This window comes from Xiphophorus hellerii, chromosome 6 (assembly GCF_003331165.1).
Source record: "Xiphophorus hellerii strain 12219 chromosome 6, Xiphophorus_hellerii-4.1, whole genome shotgun sequence".
Taxonomy (NCBI): domain Eukaryota; kingdom Metazoa; phylum Chordata; class Actinopteri; order Cyprinodontiformes; family Poeciliidae; genus Xiphophorus; species Xiphophorus hellerii.
In genome coordinates this window covers 299229-320128 of record NC_045677.1, presented here as the reverse complement: position 1 = coordinate 320128, position 20900 = coordinate 299229, and the positions used below count along the sequence as shown (strand labels likewise).

General features: G+C 38.3%; 2 protein-coding genes across 2 annotated transcripts; both read right to left on the bottom strand.

Annotated features, from left to right (window-relative positions):
• Window positions 1–1993: 1993 nt before the first annotated feature.
• tmem70 (transmembrane protein 70) lies at window positions 1994–7662 on the bottom strand. Its single transcript, XM_032565782.1, has 3 exons — window positions 7464–7662; window positions 4431–4530; window positions 1994–2625 (listed from the first exon to the last, which is right to left on the bottom strand). Exons 1-3 carry the CDS (start codon window positions 7578–7580, stop codon window positions 2189–2191), a joined length of 654 nt encoding a protein of 217 aa, XP_032421673.1. The 5' UTR covers window positions 7581–7662; the 3' UTR covers window positions 1994–2188.
• Window positions 7663–12602: 4940 nt separating this feature from the next.
• mrpl37 (mitochondrial ribosomal protein L37) lies at window positions 12603–20504 on the bottom strand. Its single transcript, XM_032565781.1, has 8 exons — window positions 20017–20504; window positions 19054–19237; window positions 17429–17544; window positions 15352–15540; window positions 15122–15276; window positions 14866–14997; window positions 13051–13125; window positions 12603–12901 (listed from the first exon to the last, which is right to left on the bottom strand). The coding sequence occupies exons 1-8, from the start codon at window positions 20375–20377 to the stop codon at window positions 12824–12826; spliced, it is 1290 nt and encodes a 429-aa protein (XP_032421672.1). The 5' UTR covers window positions 20378–20504; the 3' UTR covers window positions 12603–12823.
• Window positions 20505–20900: the final 396 nt, after the last annotated feature.

Here is a 20900-nt window from a genome sequence, read left to right as displayed (position 1 = left end):
GTGTATTCAAATTGAGAGGTTGCAGATCCTGCTAACATCATTGTAGACTTTAATCTTAGCTACTTGACGCTTTTGGCATTTTGTCTTTCGGACAAAATAAAATATCTGGGTTTATTTGGGGTCATCAAAACCATAACCTCTAGGTTCTCCATTGGTGTGTGTTGCTGCAAACAACATAATGCAGCTCAGTTGAAATAGGTGGAAATTAGAGCCAAGCGTATGACAATGATGTCACCTCTGATTTAGCCTCACCACCAAGATCATGCTCCATCAAAAACTCTGCGTGCTTCAAAGCAAGTGAGACCAACTTGTTGTCCGTCTGCTAGCTGAAGATCATCTTGATAAGCTTAAGGGGGTAAGAGATGGAGCTTTAAATTTGGTGCTACTTGGCCATTATGAGTGAAAGTTATAGCGTTTCATTTGCTTTGGCAAGTTCGCCAAGTCTGCCACTTGGCCACTCCCTCTAAACATGCTCAGAAACTCATGATATTGATAACTTTTAATCCTCCATCCCTTAACTGTATCCTGAACAAAAATGAAGCCGGCAGTGTGTAAACATGAAAAATGTCTGAAAATGGCCACCTCTCTGTACATCTTAGAGCAGGGGTGCTCAAGTCCAGTCCTCCTGCAACTTTTAGATGCATTCTTACTCCACCAGACCAGGTTCAGCTCTGAACAGGCCTGGCAACGAGCCATTCATTTGATTCAGGTGTGTTGGAGTAGGGAAGCATCTGAAAGTTGCAGGACGGTAGACTGAAAGTGAACACCCTTGTTTTAGAGCAGTGGTCCCCAACCACCGGGCCAATTGGTACCGGGCTGCGCAAGAAATAATGAACTACTTCCGGATCTTTTATTTTGAAAATCCTAAACCGGATTTTACCAGTTACGTCTTGCGAGTCAAAATTGAGCCAACTTGCAGCAGAATGAGTAACAAAACAACATCAGAGTACTGCGCGCGCGCGCACCCCCAACAACAGCATCGGACTCAATACTTACGACGCGCGCGCGCGTCGAAATGGTTTTTTGACAAAAACTATTTTGTGACAAAATAGTTTTTTGTTGTTTAAATTATCTGTGGATAGTAATCGGTCGTGGGTTGTGGTGTTTTGAGGCATGAAGTTGCTCATTTGGGCTTGGAAATAAGCAGACATAAACCCCAGAATGTGTCTGACATTCAGTTAGTTTTAGTCAGACTCTCCATGTCCATCATTTCCCGGATGATCCGTCCCGTTGTGTCTTTGTTAATGTCAAGTTAATATTTTACCTGACAGACGTCGAGCTTCGCGTTGCGCTACAAAAAACTGCTAACATGGAGACTAATATGAACAGTGCAATGAACGTGAAAACAGCCACGAATGAACGAGTCCGTAAAGCTGTGCAACTAAACAAAATTCAAATTATTAATATTGAGATAAGTGCCATCTGAGTTGTGGAGCGGCAGGAGTTTTGTGCTCTGACTGCAAATGCAGGGCCGTAACACAGAACCTGGAGGCTGGTGGTGGGCAGGGGGGGATGCTCTAAATCCCATTTATAGTTTTCCAGACAAAAGTGAAACGCACAACACGCAAAAATTACTTTTTCTTTTTTGGACTGTTGTAACCATTAAACCATGTGCCCTTCAGTTCCTCCTTCTAAGTAAGTATAGTCAAAGCTCCATGTCATTTTTGTATTTAGGGTTGTTGTCAGCAGATGCTGAAAGTAACTAAAAGTAACTTGTAATCTAACAGTTATTTTCCAAATCAAGTAGTAATCAAGTTACTTTTTCAAGGAGTAATCAGTTATCTGATAAAAGCTACTTTTTCAAAGTAACTTTTATCATTGGACATTAGCTTCATTTTTTTGAATTAAATTTAAATTAATTACATTTTCAAAGATGCTCTAATTTATTGTGATGCACCTATTCTGTAAAGTGAAAGTAGAAATTAACTGACATTCCTGATGCGTCAAACCCTTTAGATGTCGGTCGGTCTAACTGACATGGATATCCAGGCTGTCCTGATATTTAATAGTTTTTATTAAAACCAGCACATTAAACCACTAAGCATAGAAAAATCACCAAGAGGTAAAGATGCTTGTGAAAAACAATACATGAATGATGTATACCTCTACAAATAAGAAAACAATTATTTTGCCTATTTCTATTTCTATTATTAATGAATTAATCTAACATTAAGGCCGTCTTCAGTCTTCAGGTTTTGTCCATGTCCTCTTTGGTAAAGCTAAAGGGCTTATCGTAGCCCATGAGATGGTTATAGTCATGAGGAATGGGGAAAAGGTCTGGATTCACAAAAAGCCCCATGGGGCCAGCATAGAAGTTGGCGAACATCTTGCTGACAGCTGGGATCCGGACTTGACTCTGATGGAACACACAACGTTTCTCAGTCAGGAAGACACTATAGGTGATGGCAGTGTAGGTATCTCTATCTGGATTGTGGTACAGACGAATAACGTAGCCCTTTGTGATGAAATGAAGGATGACGGGGGTGAGGAAGGTGAAGAAGCTGATGATGCCACAGGAAATAACCTCAAGGGCAATGTTACCCAGTCCCAATCCAGTCTTCAAAAGGATTTGAGGCATAAGGATGAGGCTGGCGCCGCTGGTACTATAAGAAAACATCTTCACTCCTGTATAAACAAGATTCACAGGTCATTGCAAAAAGTAATAAAAAACACCTTGTATATGAATTCTAATTTAGACAGCGATTTTTTTTCCAAACAGACCTTCAGAGCAAAATAAGTGGTTAGGAGAACAAAACTTAGGACATACAAAGACAAAAATATAGGAAAACAAGTACCAGCTTAGTGAAAGAAAGAAGGATTGAACTTTTTGAGTTGTGGATCTACAGACTTTGTACCTGCATCTCCAAATGGAAAACAAATTCAGAGGGACTTACCATAATTTGAAAAACTTATACACAAAGCAGGGGCTCTGCAACCCAGAGCTCCAGGACCTCTAGCCATTATTTAGATTTTTTTCTTCCTTTTCAGAATTGGCCATTTCCAGGCACTTTGATGAGGACAGGGTCAGACCTGTGGTGGGTAATTTACTATATAGTAACATCTGCTGATCATGTTATATTACGTGCTCACCAAGCAAACCTGTCTGGGTCACACATTCAAGGTTGGATGTTGTTTTTCTACAGCTGCATAGGAACCAGATGATCATTCCCTTGTTTTGGATCCCTTATTGCTGCTATAAAACCTCTGTGTTGACTCTCCCTGGCAGAGCTTTTATTCACAACTGCTTCATTATTGTCATTTAAGCTCTCTGTATTCAAAATACAAATAAACCTACAAAATATTGAGTGATTTCATCAAGAAGGCTTGGTAATTATCTTTTTCTATAACAGACTGCACTTCAGAAAAAGGGCTTTGCAATTGCAGGCTGATCTTCTATGCTGGAGGCATTCACACAAACAGGAACTCAATCCCTGTTTACAAAAGTGTGCGAAGTTTCCGCACACTTTCTGCCGCGCTTCTTCTTCTGTGCTGTTTTCACCATCCAACTTTTACATTATTCAGCTTGTTCTGCTAGTGCCGGCTATATCCTTTGGTATTCATAACCTTTATACTTTTTATAATATTCAGATTTTTATGAATTTTTCAGCCCCATTGAAATGAGCAGCTCCCTCCTGTGGCAGAATTGAGAATTAAAATATAAAATGTCCTTTGTGTTTCAGCACCTGTTCAGCTAATGACAATGAATCATCCAGTTTCAAAGCTGTCAGGGAGGAAACAAGACAGCAGCCATCTTGAGTTTGGACAGTTAAACAGCTTACAGACTTGCTGACAACACCTGGGGAAAAGTGATTAGTTTTAAAGGACTGTTTCATATAACTTTGCATACAGGTTGTTTAAGCATTTTACATCCAGTAGATTATTGGTTGCTAATATGCTATGGTTGCATGGCGTGTTAAAATTTGCATTGTCAGCTATCATGCTAGCAAAACTAACATAATTATGATACCCTTTAAGCTAATATCATTTTAACTAATTTGAGCTTTTACATTGTTTTTTTTCATACTGCATGTAGTAAGTTTTTGTAGTCACCATGCTAGTGCTAGCCTAAATGCTAACATTAGTATTTTAGCTAGATTTAGTGTATTTTACCCTACGAACTGTTGGGACCTTTGAATTTAGCTTTGCAAGCACTGTTCTGCACCAGTTTCTAATACTGTTTGGATGGGATTTTTGCATTTTCTCCAAAAACATTCAGCATACAGCATTCACATTGCATTTTCAGAGCAAATGCAGTTTTTCTTGTTTGCTTTCTCTGACAATATGCTTCTGCAATGAAATCAAACTACGTTATCCTCCTTAGCATGTCTATGTCAAATTTTATTTGAATTATGACTGGTCCCAAATTTATAATCATCATACATCCACACTTTCTGATGATAAAATGAACAAAACATTTTGAGGTTACTGACCCCTAATAGCAGTCCCCAGGCTGCCCGTGTAAACCAGGTTTCCATCCTCAGCGTAGCTTGTTGTAGAGAGACACCGGCTGCCCTGACAGGTGGAGTGGACCTGCTTGGACAAATGAATGAATAGACACACACACACACACACAAAAACAAGAGTTACATTGATAGGTTCCATTATTTTTGCAAATATGCAAAGAATGCCAGAGGTAGAGTAAAATAAACCTAATCAGAAATCTGTCAATTTAAAAGAAACCCAAATTCAGCTGATAGCTTTAAAGTCTTGTAGAGCCTTTGTGAACAATGTAACTCAAAATTTTAGCAGTCTTCAACTAGCTTTTGACACTGAATTCACCACAGGTACAGATGATGTGATTATATATTTTATTTATCGAGTTCAAAAAACTAAAACTCCTACGACATAAAATCATTACACACAGAGCAATATATTCTAAATGTTTCTTTCTATTTATTTTCTGTTATCCTGGTTCACAGCTAATGTAAATTAAAATTTCCAGTTAATGAGAATACAATTACATAAAACCAATGGTAAAAAGAATTTAATATACTAACGTTAGCCTTGGAGGAAATGGGCATTTAGAAAATATGTCCAGCTAGGCTCCTGTACAATATCTACTCCCAGTACTTTGTCAGGGGGTCATTTTGTATGAATTACTGCATCAAGTGACTCATACAAAATGAATCACTTGATGAAGCCCACATGATCTCCCCTCTACTACAGAGGTCTGCGACCTTCAGGCTGCGTTCACACTGCAGTCTGAAGTGACCCAAATTCGATTTTTTTGTCAAATCCGATTTCTTTGCTGGAGCCGTTCACACTGCCACACATATGCGACCTGTATGTGTTCTGCAGTCTGAAAGGGCAAAGGACCTGAAAGTGTCCCGCATGCGCAGTAGAGGGCGCAACAGCGTCAGAGTTCTCAATGATCTGCCAACCGCCATAAAAAGAAGTGCTCAGTGTTTGCGGAAGTAAACATGGAGGCTAACGGTGGAGCATAGCTTACATATTTGAAGTTGTCTTTTTTATGTATTTAAAAAAAAAAATTATGAACATCTTTGTTTACAAATACAAAGAAAAACAAAGAGACAGAACACAAAATATTGCAAAGTATGCCAGAGGTGTAGATTTCAACAGTAAATACGTTGGTATGGAAAACAAAAAGAATAGAGAGCAGATATTACAGACATGACAAATTAAAAATATTCAGAGATCTACAACATTCATACAGTATATGTTTACAGCTTCTCTGTTCATACTCTTGGAACTGTTTGACTGACCGTAGCACTGAATGCTATGTGCTGTTATTAAAATATGTAACCCGACTGTGGCCGTTTAATAAATTGTTAAACGATTAAGAAACGATTCTAAGTGCTCTGGTAGTTCTTAACACAATTTTTAATGTTTCTGCCACTTCTTCATTACAGTCACATCACACTTATAACAATATTTAACCCTCAAATAGCCAGGATCACACTGGTCACAGATTTTGATGGCCATAATAATCCGTGACCAGTATCAATTTGGATACAATCGGATACGTATCGGATATGCAAGTGGCCCAGGAATTTGAAGTGTGCTGTTCAGACTGTCATGAAAAGATCAGATACAGGTCGCATTACGTCAAAAAAATCTGGATTGGGTCACTTCAGCCTGAAGTGTGAATGCAGCCTTAGAGTCAAAGAGCCATCCTGCTAAATAAATCAAAATTAAACAATTAAAACGCACAGCTCTAGAGACTGTGTGTGTACTACAGGGTTTGACAGCATTACGCAGAAAGGACTAGCTGTAGCGTTTCTTAGCACATCTGCAGTAATCTTTGGCTATGTCTGCTCATTAGGTTTATTTGTTAAAAATAATTACCCAAGTAGCTTTTTGAGAAAAAAGTACTAATAGGAGTAGTTTTACTGCACTGTACGTTTACTTGATTGATATTATGAACTATTGCTACTCTTACTTGAGTAGATTGCTTTTGAATTTAAGGAAATAGACTTCAGTGATTGGAAACATTAGATAAGATAAGATAAGATTTATTGTCATTGTCATCAACAGATTACAACGAGATTGAGATTTGCTCGACTCGAGTTAAGATGCAGGTTATGTGTATATACATAATATACAAAGATAAAGAAATAAATAGTACAAAATGAGAAATAAAGAGACATCAGAAGATGGTTGCAGCGCCTGGAGGTGTCGCAACAGAATTTACATTTATAACAAAGTGGTGTCAACAGCAGAAGTTCTTATGCCTTTGAATTTAGTGCCATGATTGCCATCAGGTAAAAACTGTTTTTTAGGCTATTTGTCCTGGATTCTTAGATTGCTGCAATGTAGGAGCTAATTCTTATGCACTTCTGAGCTTAATTCCTCAGCAATTTTTATATGTCACTGTTCACATCATTATTGTTTGTTTTGTCCTAATAAACATAGTTATTTTATTTGAAAGGTTACATAGACAATCATTATATATTTATATTAAATTATAGCCCGCATACTGTGGTCCCAGCCTTCCCCACAATAAAAAATAAGCCAGAGCCCCCCAGCTAAATTCCTGAGGAGCCAGGTCTGCCTACTACAGCCTCAGATCAACACAGCCCTGCAGCCCCAGCAGCAGCAGCAATCCCTCAACAGCAACATTGTACCTATTAGGAAAAACACAGGCTACCTTTGCTTTGCATTGTTCCCATACTATGACATTGATTCTATTTTAGATTCTTGATTAATATCTGTTGTGATTATGTTATTGTACGATGTTCTAAGATCTTGTTGCATATGCCCCTTTTCAACTTGCCCATCAGAGGGTATTGCTAATCATATAAATGATTTTTAGATCCCTTTTTAAAATGAAACGACGTATATTTCTGATTTCCAAATTTGCTAAAAATGGATTTGGACATTTACATGGCTCTCACAATTATGAACCAACAACATGAAAATGTCCTCTAAGTGTGTGACTTTAAAGTGAGTGCTAAGCTGTCTAAGTAGAGCCAGGCAGCAGCAGCCAGGGTCAGTGGTGTTACCTTGCTGCGGGGGGGAGAAAACCTCCCAACAGTCCGAAGAGACACGTTGTGCCTCCATGAGAGGGAAAAGAAACGCACAGCGGGACGCGGCAGAGACTGAACTAACCTAACCACCATAGTTGCAGAAAACTTTCAAGTCAACACTTTGAACGATCATTGCACGATCTGTTCCGGAAGCTCTAGCCACTCCAGTCGCTCATTTGCGCATGCGCTGAAGAAATACTTCCGGATTATCTAAAACTGTACATCAATAAATTCTAACATAATTATTCATATTAAAATACTACTTGTTATGAGAGGACCTGTTTTCCTAGACGACGTTATAATGATCTTAATAAATAATAATTGTCGTTGTGTTCAAAGAATACAAGTACATTTTTGTTCAGAGAGCAAAGTACAGTATAGCACATACTAGTAGAAATATCAGCCAGAGGTAGAGGTAGAGCATCCTGTACAGAAATTGAAGTTAGATTATGCACTGGGTGTTTTAATTCACCCACAGATTTTTGAATGAGATGGTAACTGAAAGTAGTTAAATAGATCAATTTTAAAAGTCACAAAGCCAGGGATTTTAATATTGAATTTACATGTGTGAATAAAAACAACTTTGCTAAAAATACAATCAAATCAATTAAATATATATTCTTTTCTTGAATACTTGTGAAACCCAACAACAACATCATCCTAATGTACAACAAAATCCTTACATACTGTTGATTACAAACCAACAGACATCTCCCCAAATCTTTTTGTATGAAACGGGATTGTTAGCTAGTAGCTATAGTTGTTTTGACAATAGACATGAATATTTATTTATATGTTTGTCCATCTCAGGGTGAAAGCTTAACCTTTGATTTTTGAAAAGATACATGCCTCAATAATATTTTGTTTATGTCAGCTCTTTGAAAGTGGTAGCTTTAAGCAAGTTAACTACATGAAATTGTTAACAATGTTATCACCACATGAAGTTAACCCCTTGGACAAATTGTGTTTTTTGAGAAAGTGACGTGTCTAGTTTAGTTATAATTTCTATTTTTGTAAAAAGGTAGATATAAATTTCTTGATATTATCGTCTTAAACAGGATCCTCTTCCTCTTGAGTTTCATTTAAGCGAAGCTTTGAGTCCCTCTGACCAACACAGAATTCACTACAGATTGTTAAACCAAAAATAATACACTTTTTGCCAAAACTGGGTATACTTCTTTTAACCCAGTGTTATATGTACACTAGGTTCACAAATGTTAACCTAAGGATTCAGAAAGTGTATAATTTACCCATAATGCCTGTTGACAGGAGGCGGTTATGAGCTGTAATTTGAAGTCACAGACTTGGGTTGAAGCCTTAAATACATTTAGGGGCCCTGAACAGATAGACCTACTTTTATACTCCTGATCACTTTTGAATTTGCCTTTGACACAAACTGTTTTATGGTCAAGCAGAAACCAGCAGTGGTTAAACTTAACTATGTGTTTTGCTTGACCTCCACATCCATAACTTTATGTTCATTTCTGTACAAATACAGGAGCATTCCATTAATTCAAATATCACTGAAAAGCAAATGTCTGGGCTCTGTGTCTTTCATCCTTCTTGCTAGACAGATCAAACTTGTCAGGTTGCATGGGGTCAGCTGTGAACAGTCCTGTCCATATCCAGCTACAAATTCTCTACTGGATTGAGATCTGTGCTTTGACTGGGCCCTCCATAACATCCACCTTGTTGTTTTCAACCCATCTCTATGTAGCTTTAGCTGCTCGTTTTGGTTCAGGGCTGAACCTCTCATATCAGCAACAGACTTTTTATCATTCTTAGATTGCACTATGCATGAAACTATATCTACTATTATTAGTGTCATTTGTAATTAGCCTACAGCATTCTACTGATGATTTTAAACCTAGAGTAGCAGCAAACAGGCAAAGATGCTCTAATTAATTAAGTGTGGCATGTTACATTGATTATGTAAAAGGAACATCTGCAAACACTGAATTTACTGCACACAAGTTAGGTTTAGCATTTGGAACAGGTCTGTAAAATGTGCAAAACATGCAATCACTAAAAAATAAGTCCAACTAGAAAATTTCGGAAGAAATTTAGCCGGGGCCTGCCAAGGCGTGCCCGTCGGTTTGGGCCCGGCGTTGTCACGCTACAAATTAGCATCGATGCTAAAGAACGCTGCAACGTAATCAATAGCATGTGGAGAATCACAAGAACGTTAAGTAAGGTGGACGTGCACCATTCAGTAAGATTTAAAATTTTCTCAAGGCTTTTATTTTGGAAGTTTTGTTAAACTTCATTTGAAAGGGCCAAACTAATCCCATGCGTAACAGTCATTGGGTTAAAATAGTTATATAATGCTCAAAACACAAGTAGTTGATGTAAAAATATTAAAGGCTTTTATTTTGAAATGTTTGTTAAGCTTCATTTCAAAGCGCCAAACTAATCCCATGTTTATCAGTGCTTTGGATAAAAAATTCACATAATGCCCAAAAGAGCAAATACCTGATGTAAAATTGTCAAGGCTTTTAATTTGAAATTTTCAGTATGCTTCATTTCAAAGGGCCAAACTAATACCATGTGTAACAGTGCTTTGGATGAAAAAGTCAAATAAAGCCAAAAAGAGCAATTATGTCATGTAAAAATATTCAAGGCTTTTATTTTGAAATTTTTGTTAAGCTTCATTTCAAAGGGCCAAACTAATACCATGTGTAACAGTGCTTTGGATGAAAAAGTCAAAAAAAAGCCAAAAAGAGCAATTACATGATGTAAAAATATTCAAGGCTTTTATTTTGAAATTTTCATTAAGCTTAATTTTTATTGCCCCAATAAACACATGTCTAATAGTCATTGGGTAAATCAGTTATATAATGCTCAAAACACAAGTAGTTGATTTAAAAATATTAAAGGCTTTTATTTTGAAATTTTTGTTAAACTTCATTTCAAAGGGCCAACCTAATCCCATGTTTATCAGTGCTTTGGATAAAAAATTCACATAATGCCCAAAAGAGCAAATACCTGATGTAAAATTGTCAAGGCTTTTAATTTGAAATTTTCAGTATGCTTCATTTCAAAGGGCCAAACTAATACCATGTGTAACAGTGCTTTGGATGAAAAAGTCAAATAAAGCCAAAAAGAGCAATTATGTCATGTAAAAATATTCAAGGCTTTTATTTTGAAATTTTTGTTAAGCTTCATTTCAAAGGGCCAAACTAATACCATGTGTAACAGTGCTTTGGATGAAAAAGTCAAAAAAAAGCCAAAAAGAGCAATTACATGATGTAAAAATATTCAAGGCTTTTATTTTGAAATTTTCATTAAGCTTAATTTTTATTGCCCCAATAAACCCATGTCTAATAGTCATTGGGTAAATCAGTTATATAATGCTCAAAACACAAGTAGTTGATTTAAAAATATTAAAGGCTTTTATTTTGAAATTTTTGTTAAGCTTCATTTCAAAGGGCCAAACTAATCCCATGTGTAATAGTCATTGGGTTAAATCAGTTATATAATGCTGAAAACGCAAGTAGTTGATGTAAAAATATTAAAGGCTTTTATTTTGGAATTTTTGTTAAACTTCATTTCAAAGGGCCAACCTAATCCCATGAATAACAGTCATTGTATAAAATCAGTTATATAGTGCTCAAAACAGCAATAATCTCATGTAAAAATTCTCAAGGCTTTTATTTTGAAATTTTCAGTATGCTTCATTTCAAAGTTCCAAACTAATACCATGTGTAACAGTGCTTTGGATGAAAAAGTCAAATAAAGCCAAAAAGAGCAATTACGTCATGTAAAAATATTCAAGGCTTTTATTTTGGAATTTTTGTTATATTCAAGGCTTTTATTTTGAAATTATTATTATCCTTAATTTTAAAGTTCCAAACTAATCCCATGTGTAACAGTTACTGAGTTAAATCAGTTATATACAGCCCATAGCAGCAAGTAGTTATAAAGGCCAGTTCAGTCCTGATCTGTTTCAACTGAGGGTTCCACTATAGATAGAACTACAGTGATGCGTATTTGTAGTCCTAATCATCAGCCAATAGCCTCTTGAGTTCCGTTGCTATGTTAAATAAGTTTCTCACCAAGGTGTGAACTGTTAGTGACAGAGCCTGAGACAGCCTAGAAAATCCTGTCGCATGACTTTGCTCTGAAGCACCGTGACAGAAAACCGTACGATCTAGATAAATTTCGAAAACATTTTACCGGAGCAGACATGCGTATCAATGTCAGGACCGATTTTGATACCAATCGTGCGATATTTGTGGGCGTGATGGCGATTTCAAAATTATTTTGGGGTGAAAAAGTTCTCTTGATATCTCACTCTAATCAGTGAGAGACGCACTCTAATTTTAGGAAAAATGAGAAACTTTGGGTCGCTTAGAGACAAATTGTGGACAAACCGTAATTGGTATCGACGAGCCGTCTTCACTTTCGAAGAGATCACAGACGTATCTACAAAATGAAATTTGAATGGCATTTCTACGTGAATTCGTGACGACACAGAAAATCCTCAAAAATAGGGTATTTCTAGGATTTTTCCCATTGACTTATAATGGGTTTTTTTTCGTAGTTTTTTGCGAATTATGTCGCCATGTTAACCCCGAATCCCACCAAAAGTAATAGCTCCAATGGCGTGAATTTTCTGCACGTTTTGATACCTCATTTGTAGGTGTGCACGCAGCGGTACGAGCCGCATTAACGGTTACGGATGAAAAATAAAGAATTGGGAGAATAGCAATAGGTTCCTGCCATTGCTTTGCATGGCAGGCCCCAATAAAGCTCCTGGAGGCCCCTTGGTGGTGTTGGGGCCCTAAGCAGCCGCTTAGCTTGCATATATGGCTTGGGCTCTGCTTCGGGTCGTTGTCTTGATGGAAAAGAAATGTTCTCTGAAGCCACAGTTCTCTTGCAGATGGAAGCTGTCTTCCAGGATCTCGCTGCATTCATTTGACCTTCTACCTTTACAAGCCTCCAGGGCCTATTGCTGAGAAGCAGATTTACACATGGGCCACATCCCATCCATGTATTGATGATCAAGTTAACTGAACTCCATGGGATGTCAAGGCCTTAGAGATTATTTTGTATTGTGCCTCTTAAGCTAGATCCATGAATGCTATCACCTTTGGTAGTAAGATTTTCTTTAAATAAGATTTTAGCTCTCCTTTATTTGAGCGACACAAGATGCAATCCTGAACCCAATTTTTTTTATTAAACTCTTACATGTGGATGGAGGCAGAAAATGGGAAGTAATTCAGTTCATCAAAGTTAACATTTAATTCTGCATCCCATACTTGACAAGCAGTGACTCTCTGCTAATAATGTGTTCATATACAAACACAATCAAATGACTGAAGTGAGCAGCAGTCCTAAGCTGCTCCATGGAGGTACAGCGCCAGGAATTTGCTGAATGTTTCTGGTTTGTATCCTGCCAGACCAGCTGGGACCTGAAAAGAAGAGCCATCTGTTAGCGTCAGTGTTCACCACCACACCTCTTCTGATGCACGACGCATGTAATGAAACCAGTTATAATATGGAGATGACTCAACAAAACATACTAGTTACAGACACTGAACTGAAAGCTGAATTTTCCTACCTTCACTTCTTTCCTCTTGATGAAGGGTCGAACCTTTGCAAAATCATACAGCTCAACATCTTCATCCAACCACGCCTACAGCAGACAAAAACACAGAGGAAAAACATTTACCTGAAGGTTAGGAATTAGTCTGCAGCTGGTTCCTGGAGTAACATCACCAAATAAAGCATAAAAAATCTAAATAAGATGAAGTGGGTACAGTTCACAGTCTTCCACTGCATCAGGACAGGACAGTTAACTTTTACTTATTGTTTTACCAAATTTAAGGAGTAACTAATCTGGGTATTAAAGTTCAATGGTCTTGTAGTGCCTCCAAGTGGACAAATAATTATTAGCTGAAATAATCAGAAAGCAGTTTGGGCAGCTGGAGACTGTCAATAAATAGGATTAGTTCTGGCATTCTCAAATGAGTGATTTTTCATCAGTGCAGACAGAGAGTCTGCACAGTGTAGCATGAGCTAATAACATTATTATTAGGTCATTTCTCCAAGGTCTGAGTAGTACTTGAGAAAGTTCCATAGCAGTGGTATTGAGTAGTATAGCTAGTGTCTAGTAGTTGTGGCAATTACATAGTGGCCGATCTAGCCTGTTGAAAAAAATATAGCGCTTGCTTGGCTTATCTGGAGATCAAACTGCCACGCTACGGTGTGAAATGTTATGATGCTGTTGATGCTGGAGCAATATTTACTTAAAGCTGTCGATCTTCCTGTGCACATCTGCTAGTGTGATGAGGTATAGCAACTCTAAAAGTTGGCAAAAAGTCTACATAGAATTGAGGATCGTGCTCATGATTGTAGAATTGTGCCATTCATTGTGGCAATATGTTAGCGTAGCTCTGTTACATTAGTTCTGAATTGTTAATTTTGTTGACTTTTGCTCATAATTTTTTGGTTGAGGAATTGCATGTTAGGACAATTTTTGGATTTTAGCATTTACATTTTTACGTTTGGACAGCTATGATGTGTAACTGTGGCAACTTTTCTCAAAAAGGTATTATTTTTACAACTAGCAGCAACTGATTAGCATTTCAAAAGGTCAAATAATACTCCTCTAAGCTATAACCTATGGCAAACATCTCAGAGGAGCTAAAATGGAGGCTTCATGGACTCAGAGCAGGACCAAAGACAGACAGAGAGAGAAACCATCTCTTCTAGGATCAAATCCAATGTCTCTCTGCCAGGTTTAACAATAATCTCAATTTAAAAAGATAAGAACCTCGTTGAGATTTATGATGTCTTTTTCAAGAGGGACATGTTTCTGACCAGGAGGGATTTAAAGAGGAGCAGCAAAAGCAAATGAGGTGGATTAGCAGAGTTTTCTAACAACTAATGGTGTCATCCAGGACATGTTACTGTGGAATATCGTCTCTGCTGAACGGAAATTGAGCTATTAGAATGTCATAACACCATACAACAGTCTTCAGTCAGAGGCCTCTCCCGATTTGTTTCAAGACTGAATGCTACAGGAGATCTATCCTCCCCTGACAAAATGTGAAAAAAAATTCAGCTGAATGAACTCTGTTGCAATCTAAAACCCTTTTTCTATTTTTTTTTAAGTACAATTCTTTACACTTTAAATCCCATCTGACTCTTTTTGAGAAAAGCTGGCTTTTCTCAAAAAGAGAGATCAGAGATTTAACTCCAGCATTCTGAATCATAGCACTTCCACATTCGCAATATTTTAACAGTAAACATGTCACCAAAAATTATTACTCAAACCCTTCTGTTTTAATCTGTCTTACAGTGACTGGGATTTTTTTCTCTTTGCTTTACTTTGTAATGAATGTAATGAAACTTCAGAGAACATCCAACCGACCTGATTCTTGATGCCGTCATCTCCAGAGAGATCCGTGGTGTTGAGCTGGAATACCAGAAACTGGAAAATTCTGCCATTGGTCCCCACTGCCTGTACGGTTATGGGACACTCCAACAGGCTATGTGGCTGTGTCTGACACACACACACACACACACACACACACACACGTTGTATAAAACAGATGAATTATCAAGACTAAGGAGAAACAGTGAGCGCTCTGACAGTTTTGCCTGTGTGTTTCTTTGTATACCCTTACCCCGTACAGTTTGTGTGCACGTGCCAAAGCATTTCCAAAGGTGAACATGATCATCTTGGCTCTGAACTGCTCTGGGCGGAGCTGACAGTTAGGATCAGATGTCTCCAGGAAGTAAAGTGTGTGGGCATGAGGATAAGGGTATTCTCCCCTAAAGCCTGAGCCAATGGGAGAGAGGTGATTAGAACTGGACCAGCTGAGCTCCATCTAAGGGAAAGCTGGAGAGGACTCACCTGTGTAGTTCACCTCCTCTTTGTACACACTAACTTGTTGAAGGTCAATAGTGGGTGAGACGGGATAGAAGCTTTCCAGGACCCGATCTGATGTCTCTAACACTTCCTGTTCCCCGCAGATCTGAGGAAGAGGATCCATGCTGCAGTGCAGCAAACCATTCTGACCTCTGATCTGGAACAGGTCTTCACCTGATAGGAAAGCAGGAATTAATTTTGGGGTTTTTTTAAACAAAAATTAAGCAACAACAGTCTATATGAGTTCACCCACTTCCAGATCCAGTCGTCCAGAGCTTTTCAAAGTGTGGGAGAGCGAGTGATAAACAACTGGAATAATATTATTATCATTATTAATATTATTATCAGGAATAATAATGTGATATTATTCCTGAGTCTTTTGTTGCTGCTGTACTTCATGTGCCAGTCAGACATGTTTCACTGATGTGAGGTTTACCCACTTTAGTTCTGCATAGTGCCATAAGATATAAAGCTTCAGTTGCCTTGTCATTTACTCTGCTAAGATCATTGTTGTAGCTCTGAGTTGAATATTTAGCTTCAAAATAAATATTTAGCTTGTTAACTAAATATTTAGTTTGAAGTGAAATTTTTAACTAATTATTTGACTTGCTAACTAAATATGAGCTTAAGCATTAGGCCTGCTGACTAAATATTTCACTTGAAACTCTCAGCGTTTCTCCTATCACTATCCAGGGGGGCTTCCGTCCCCCCAAGAAGATCATGACATAGAGGAATTGGAGGAGTTCATAGTTAATATTATAGATTTACAAATTTAAAAATACTCTATTGATCCCAAAGGGAAATTAAATGCTGTTGTAATTCATTAATTTAGATTCTTCAAAGAGTTATTATGGATAGTGATGGATGTTGGCAGGAAAGATCTCCTGTAGCAGTCTGTATTACAGCAAATTTGAAGAAGAAGCCTCTGACTGAAGACACTCTGTTTTCCCAAGACAGTATCATGAAGCATTTCTAAGTAATGCCCTCCTCCCCCCCCAGAAGATCACGACATATAGTAATTATAGGAGTTCACAATTCATTTCATTGATTTTATAAGCCTTTCTAGGTAATGCCGGATCCCACTGAGTGATTTCTGTCCCTACATGGTCGCTCCTCTACTTGATGTACGCATTGAGCAGAACGCAAGAGTGTGTGAAATAAGCCATTCTTGCCGAGTAAGCTCATGCAAGCTTGTCACAAATTTTCAAAAGTCCCAACGCCACAGTTGACTAAAGATGGACAAAACCTGAGTTTCTCCTCACCGACACGCGCTGAGTCAGATGTGCTCAGATGTGGGTGAAGATGTGTTCCCGCCAGTAGATAGAGAGCACACGCAAAAACCTGCAGAACAGGCGGGGACATCTGTTTTTAATAGGTTTTAATAGCAGCAACTTGTTCTCCTGAAGTAGAACAGGAGTAACTCTTATTGCTGGTAGAAGGCAGGAGTGCACCGATTGCAGTATTCTGGCTGATCACCGATAATTAAAAAGCCTGACTGATTTTGGTCTACACTGATGTGTTTCTGTACAAAATAGCTGCAAAGTTGGCTAACTATTGCTAAATGTAGCCATCATATCATATCAACAGAAAAGATCAGTGGATAAGATTGATTTTGCATGCAAGTATTGACCATTTATCAATCACCCAAAATTGAAGAAATCAGGGTCGATCAATCTACACAAGCCTAAAAATCCCCTCTGCTCCCAAGGCCTCTAACCTGACATTTTAATGAATGACCTGGGGAAAATAGAACTTTGAAAAACAAACCTCCATTTTTTCCTCTTATGACAGGCTAAATTAACCCAAATTATTGCTATTAAAAGTTTGACTGTTACTTTACAAACAGAATCACATAGTGGTGCATCTTCAAATCCAACACATGAAAATCACAACTGTAAGTAATCATAGTCATATTTCTTTTTTTTCTTCTTACTCACCTTAGTTCTAAAAATCTACCCGTTTAGTCGCTGGCATAAGCTTGGTGAAGTTGGCCAAATATTTGCTGTTACTTTTTCTGGTTTCATTCTTTTCCTCATGTTTTTGTCATGCAGACATACTGTACCTCGTTTCCAGGTAGCTGCTAATGAGTAGTTCTCTGCAAGGATCCTCCTTCCAACGGCTGGGTGAGTGGGCTGCAGGGACGCACAGAGGTGCAGCAGGTTGAGGAGCAGAGTGTTGCTAAAGAATACACACAGGGAGAGAATGTTTGGACATGTTGCAATGATAAGACCATCATATAATGTAAGTCTGTTACAATGTTGTTCTTTTAAAGGCTGAATTTTAAAGACCCCATGACCAGTTGCTGTTATTATGCATGATCATCTCAAACTAATAGTGTTACCCATTTACTGTTACTCATTCTTAGAAATGAGTTCAGATCACAGTGCAGATTTGTGGAAAACGCAGTAGACCTTTTTTAATTCAAAATGATGAGTAAAATTCTTAGATTTTCTTCCCTCCAATAAAATGTTAGAATATACTTTTGAAATCATAAGAAATTATCCTTTCCATCAAGAACCTGATTAAGGGCCGGGTCTGACAGACAGACCAGCTGTTCAGGATACTAATTACAAATAAAGATATTTTTCTAAATGATGCCATATGATAGGATTTTTTAAATTAAATTAGGGGTGCACTGATTGCAGTTTTCTGGTCGATTGCAGATCACGATCGCTAGTCTTTTCTCTGAATGAAAGTCGCTGAGTTGGCAACAGTGGGGTGACTATTGTTAACTGCAAACATACAGACATGATCTGGTAACAGTCAAACCGCTCACAGCAGAGAGGGCAGCAGTTGATTTTTAGACCTTTGCTGAGGTAGATAAGATCAGCTTCAAATACAAGAATCAGACAATCACAGATCTCCCCAAATTAAGGAAATCAAAACAGATTTTCAGCTGGCCAGTTTAGTGGTCCACCCCTAAATTAAATTATTCTAAATGTTATCCATGGAAACCCAGACTAGATGGATTTTTTTACAACCCAATGTAGTCTAGTTCTTTCTTGCAACTTTCCCTGTAACAATATTTCAAAATTTTGGAACCAGCAGCCTAGGAACAACCAGCTTGTTTTCCCACGCTCTGTGTTGAAGTCCAAACCTGAAGGAGTTTTAGTGGAACATTTTAACACAATAATATGAACAAGGGGCTTTTCTGCAGGGGCTGTGCTGGAGCCCACAGGTTAGGTTAAACTGGGCATGAACAACACGCAACAGTTCAACAGTTCACTCTTTCAGGGGATATCAATGAACTGGTCTTACATGTTACTGGTACATGACTATAACATTTATTTGATGGTCTATAGACAGATGTTTATGAGTAATAATCAGTGCTCTGGAACATCTCTGCATGATGCTTAAGTCTTAATATGCCTGAACAGAAAACCTTCCTCTCTAAATGGGTTCTGTTGTCTTTTCTTCTTATTCTCTTTATCCACATGTGGTGTGGTGAGTGTGCTCATGTCTTTTTTTCCTTAAAAACAAAGCAGTTTTTTTGCAGTCCACTCTAATGTTGCCCCTTTACAATCATGTCCATTAATTAATTTTTTTCATTTTGTATCACTCATTCCTCATGAAAACAAGACAGAACTAATCTTTGATGGTTTCCTGAAGGTTTTGAAAAAAATTCCACTTGTTTAGAATGTTCAACTGCATATTCAGCATCTCAACCCGTTTAATAAGTGAGCCTACCTGTATTTCTCCTTTCTTGGCCGTGGCTCCGTTGTGTCCCAGAATCGTGCGTGTTTGATGGCGTTCTGCACGCGCTCGTCCTGGTCGGGCAGCTGGTTTTCAGGCTTTGCAGCCAGAGAGATGAGGTGAGGCAGCAAACCAGGGCTCACGTGGGTTTTGGTCAACCACGCAGCCTGGCGCACACCTGGAACACATGTGGAAAGGAAGGAGTTTTGCTGGAATAATCTAATCACAGGTCAGCCTTGATGTTCATCCTGATGTTAGAACCAATAGTTTATTAAGTAATAAAACCTCACTTATTGTCAGAAATGTTCCCACATTAAAATCACAGTTCGACTTTTATAGTGTTTAAAATGTATTTAATTAACTTCATTTTATATATTTAAGTACAAATTGATAAACACAATGCTATGTTAAATACTTTAAATGTCTTATTTTCCTTACAGGTAGTATTAATAATTATTAAGCAGTTGTTATTTTTCACAGCACTGTGTGATGGAAAAAAGTGACATGTTCTGATAAATGTAGCTGATCAGAATAAAAAACTCCATTCATAAATCCAACGCGTTTCTACATCAACAGCTAGGACTGCTACAATAACAAGTTTTACCGTTCGCCCTCTCAGATATCAATAGACTTTAATTTCTACCGAATATCTTTCACTGGAACTGGAAGACCCTTTAAACACCCCAAACGAATAAACAAAACACCCGAAACAACAAATAAAATGGATCATGAAGTCTCCGTAAATAGATTTCCCCTTCAAAAAAGGGACTAGTTGAGACAAATGGGCCATACTTTTGTTAGTTATAGCACCAAAAAAAAAAAAAAAACAAGCATTCATGAAGATAGAAATTATCCAGCTCGTTTTAATTTATTATGCTGTTAATTGATTTATTGCTTGTTGTAACAGACTTATCAATAGATTCTTTTAAGGCAGTCAAACAACAGAAGCCCACCCACCTTCCAGTATGCTGGTCCTCTGGTTGAATACGTAGCACGGTTTGTCTTTATACAGCGCCATCTCCTGAGCGGGTGGAGACCTGTAGTACCTCGGGTCCTTGAAGCTCATCTCCCATGGAGGATAAACTGGCTTAGCCAGGCCAGGGATATAGTGCATTCGATCCCCGTAAGTCACCATCTCCAGTCCCGGGATTTCCACCTTCTCCCTGGGTTTCTTCGGAGGGGGTACCTTGGCTGCCAAGCAGTGGCTGACTCTGAGGTTTCTCCGAGTCTGAAGGCTCGGTGCTCCATGTGCGGACAGCTTAGAAGCATTCAGGAAAATATTTGGAGAAAATAGAGAAACTGTCGCTTTTGGGATCATGATGCGGTCAAACTTCTTCGGTTGTTCGGAAGATAAAAAATTCTTTTGATAACTGTGGCCTTCACTAAAAGACTAAAGTGCTTTCAGGTGGCCGCCATGATGGCGTTTCTTCATAAGCTGCTGCTGCTGGTTACAGGAGCCTTTAGCGCCCCCACAGGACTGGAGCGTTACACATAACCTCTTTTGGCCGTTTACAGCCTTCGTATTTGATCGAACTTCTCCTAGGGATTTCGATTGATCAGCTTCAAACTTGCTCAGTCTGTTCATAAGGCATGGCCGATTTTTAGTTATCAAAACGGTGAGTTTTTGAGCATGCTGAAGGAGGGTTACCAGGGGTCAAACTTCACCTACTCGCCAGGAAAAAATAAACTGTTGTATCTCCTACACAAAAACTCACAGAGGCACCAAACTTTCAGTGATTTATCATCATCAGGTGTCCTACAATACCCAATGGTCAAATGATGACATCACTTAGGCCACGCCCCTTGAGAACAGGAAGTGTCATGTTTTACTGTGAACGGTC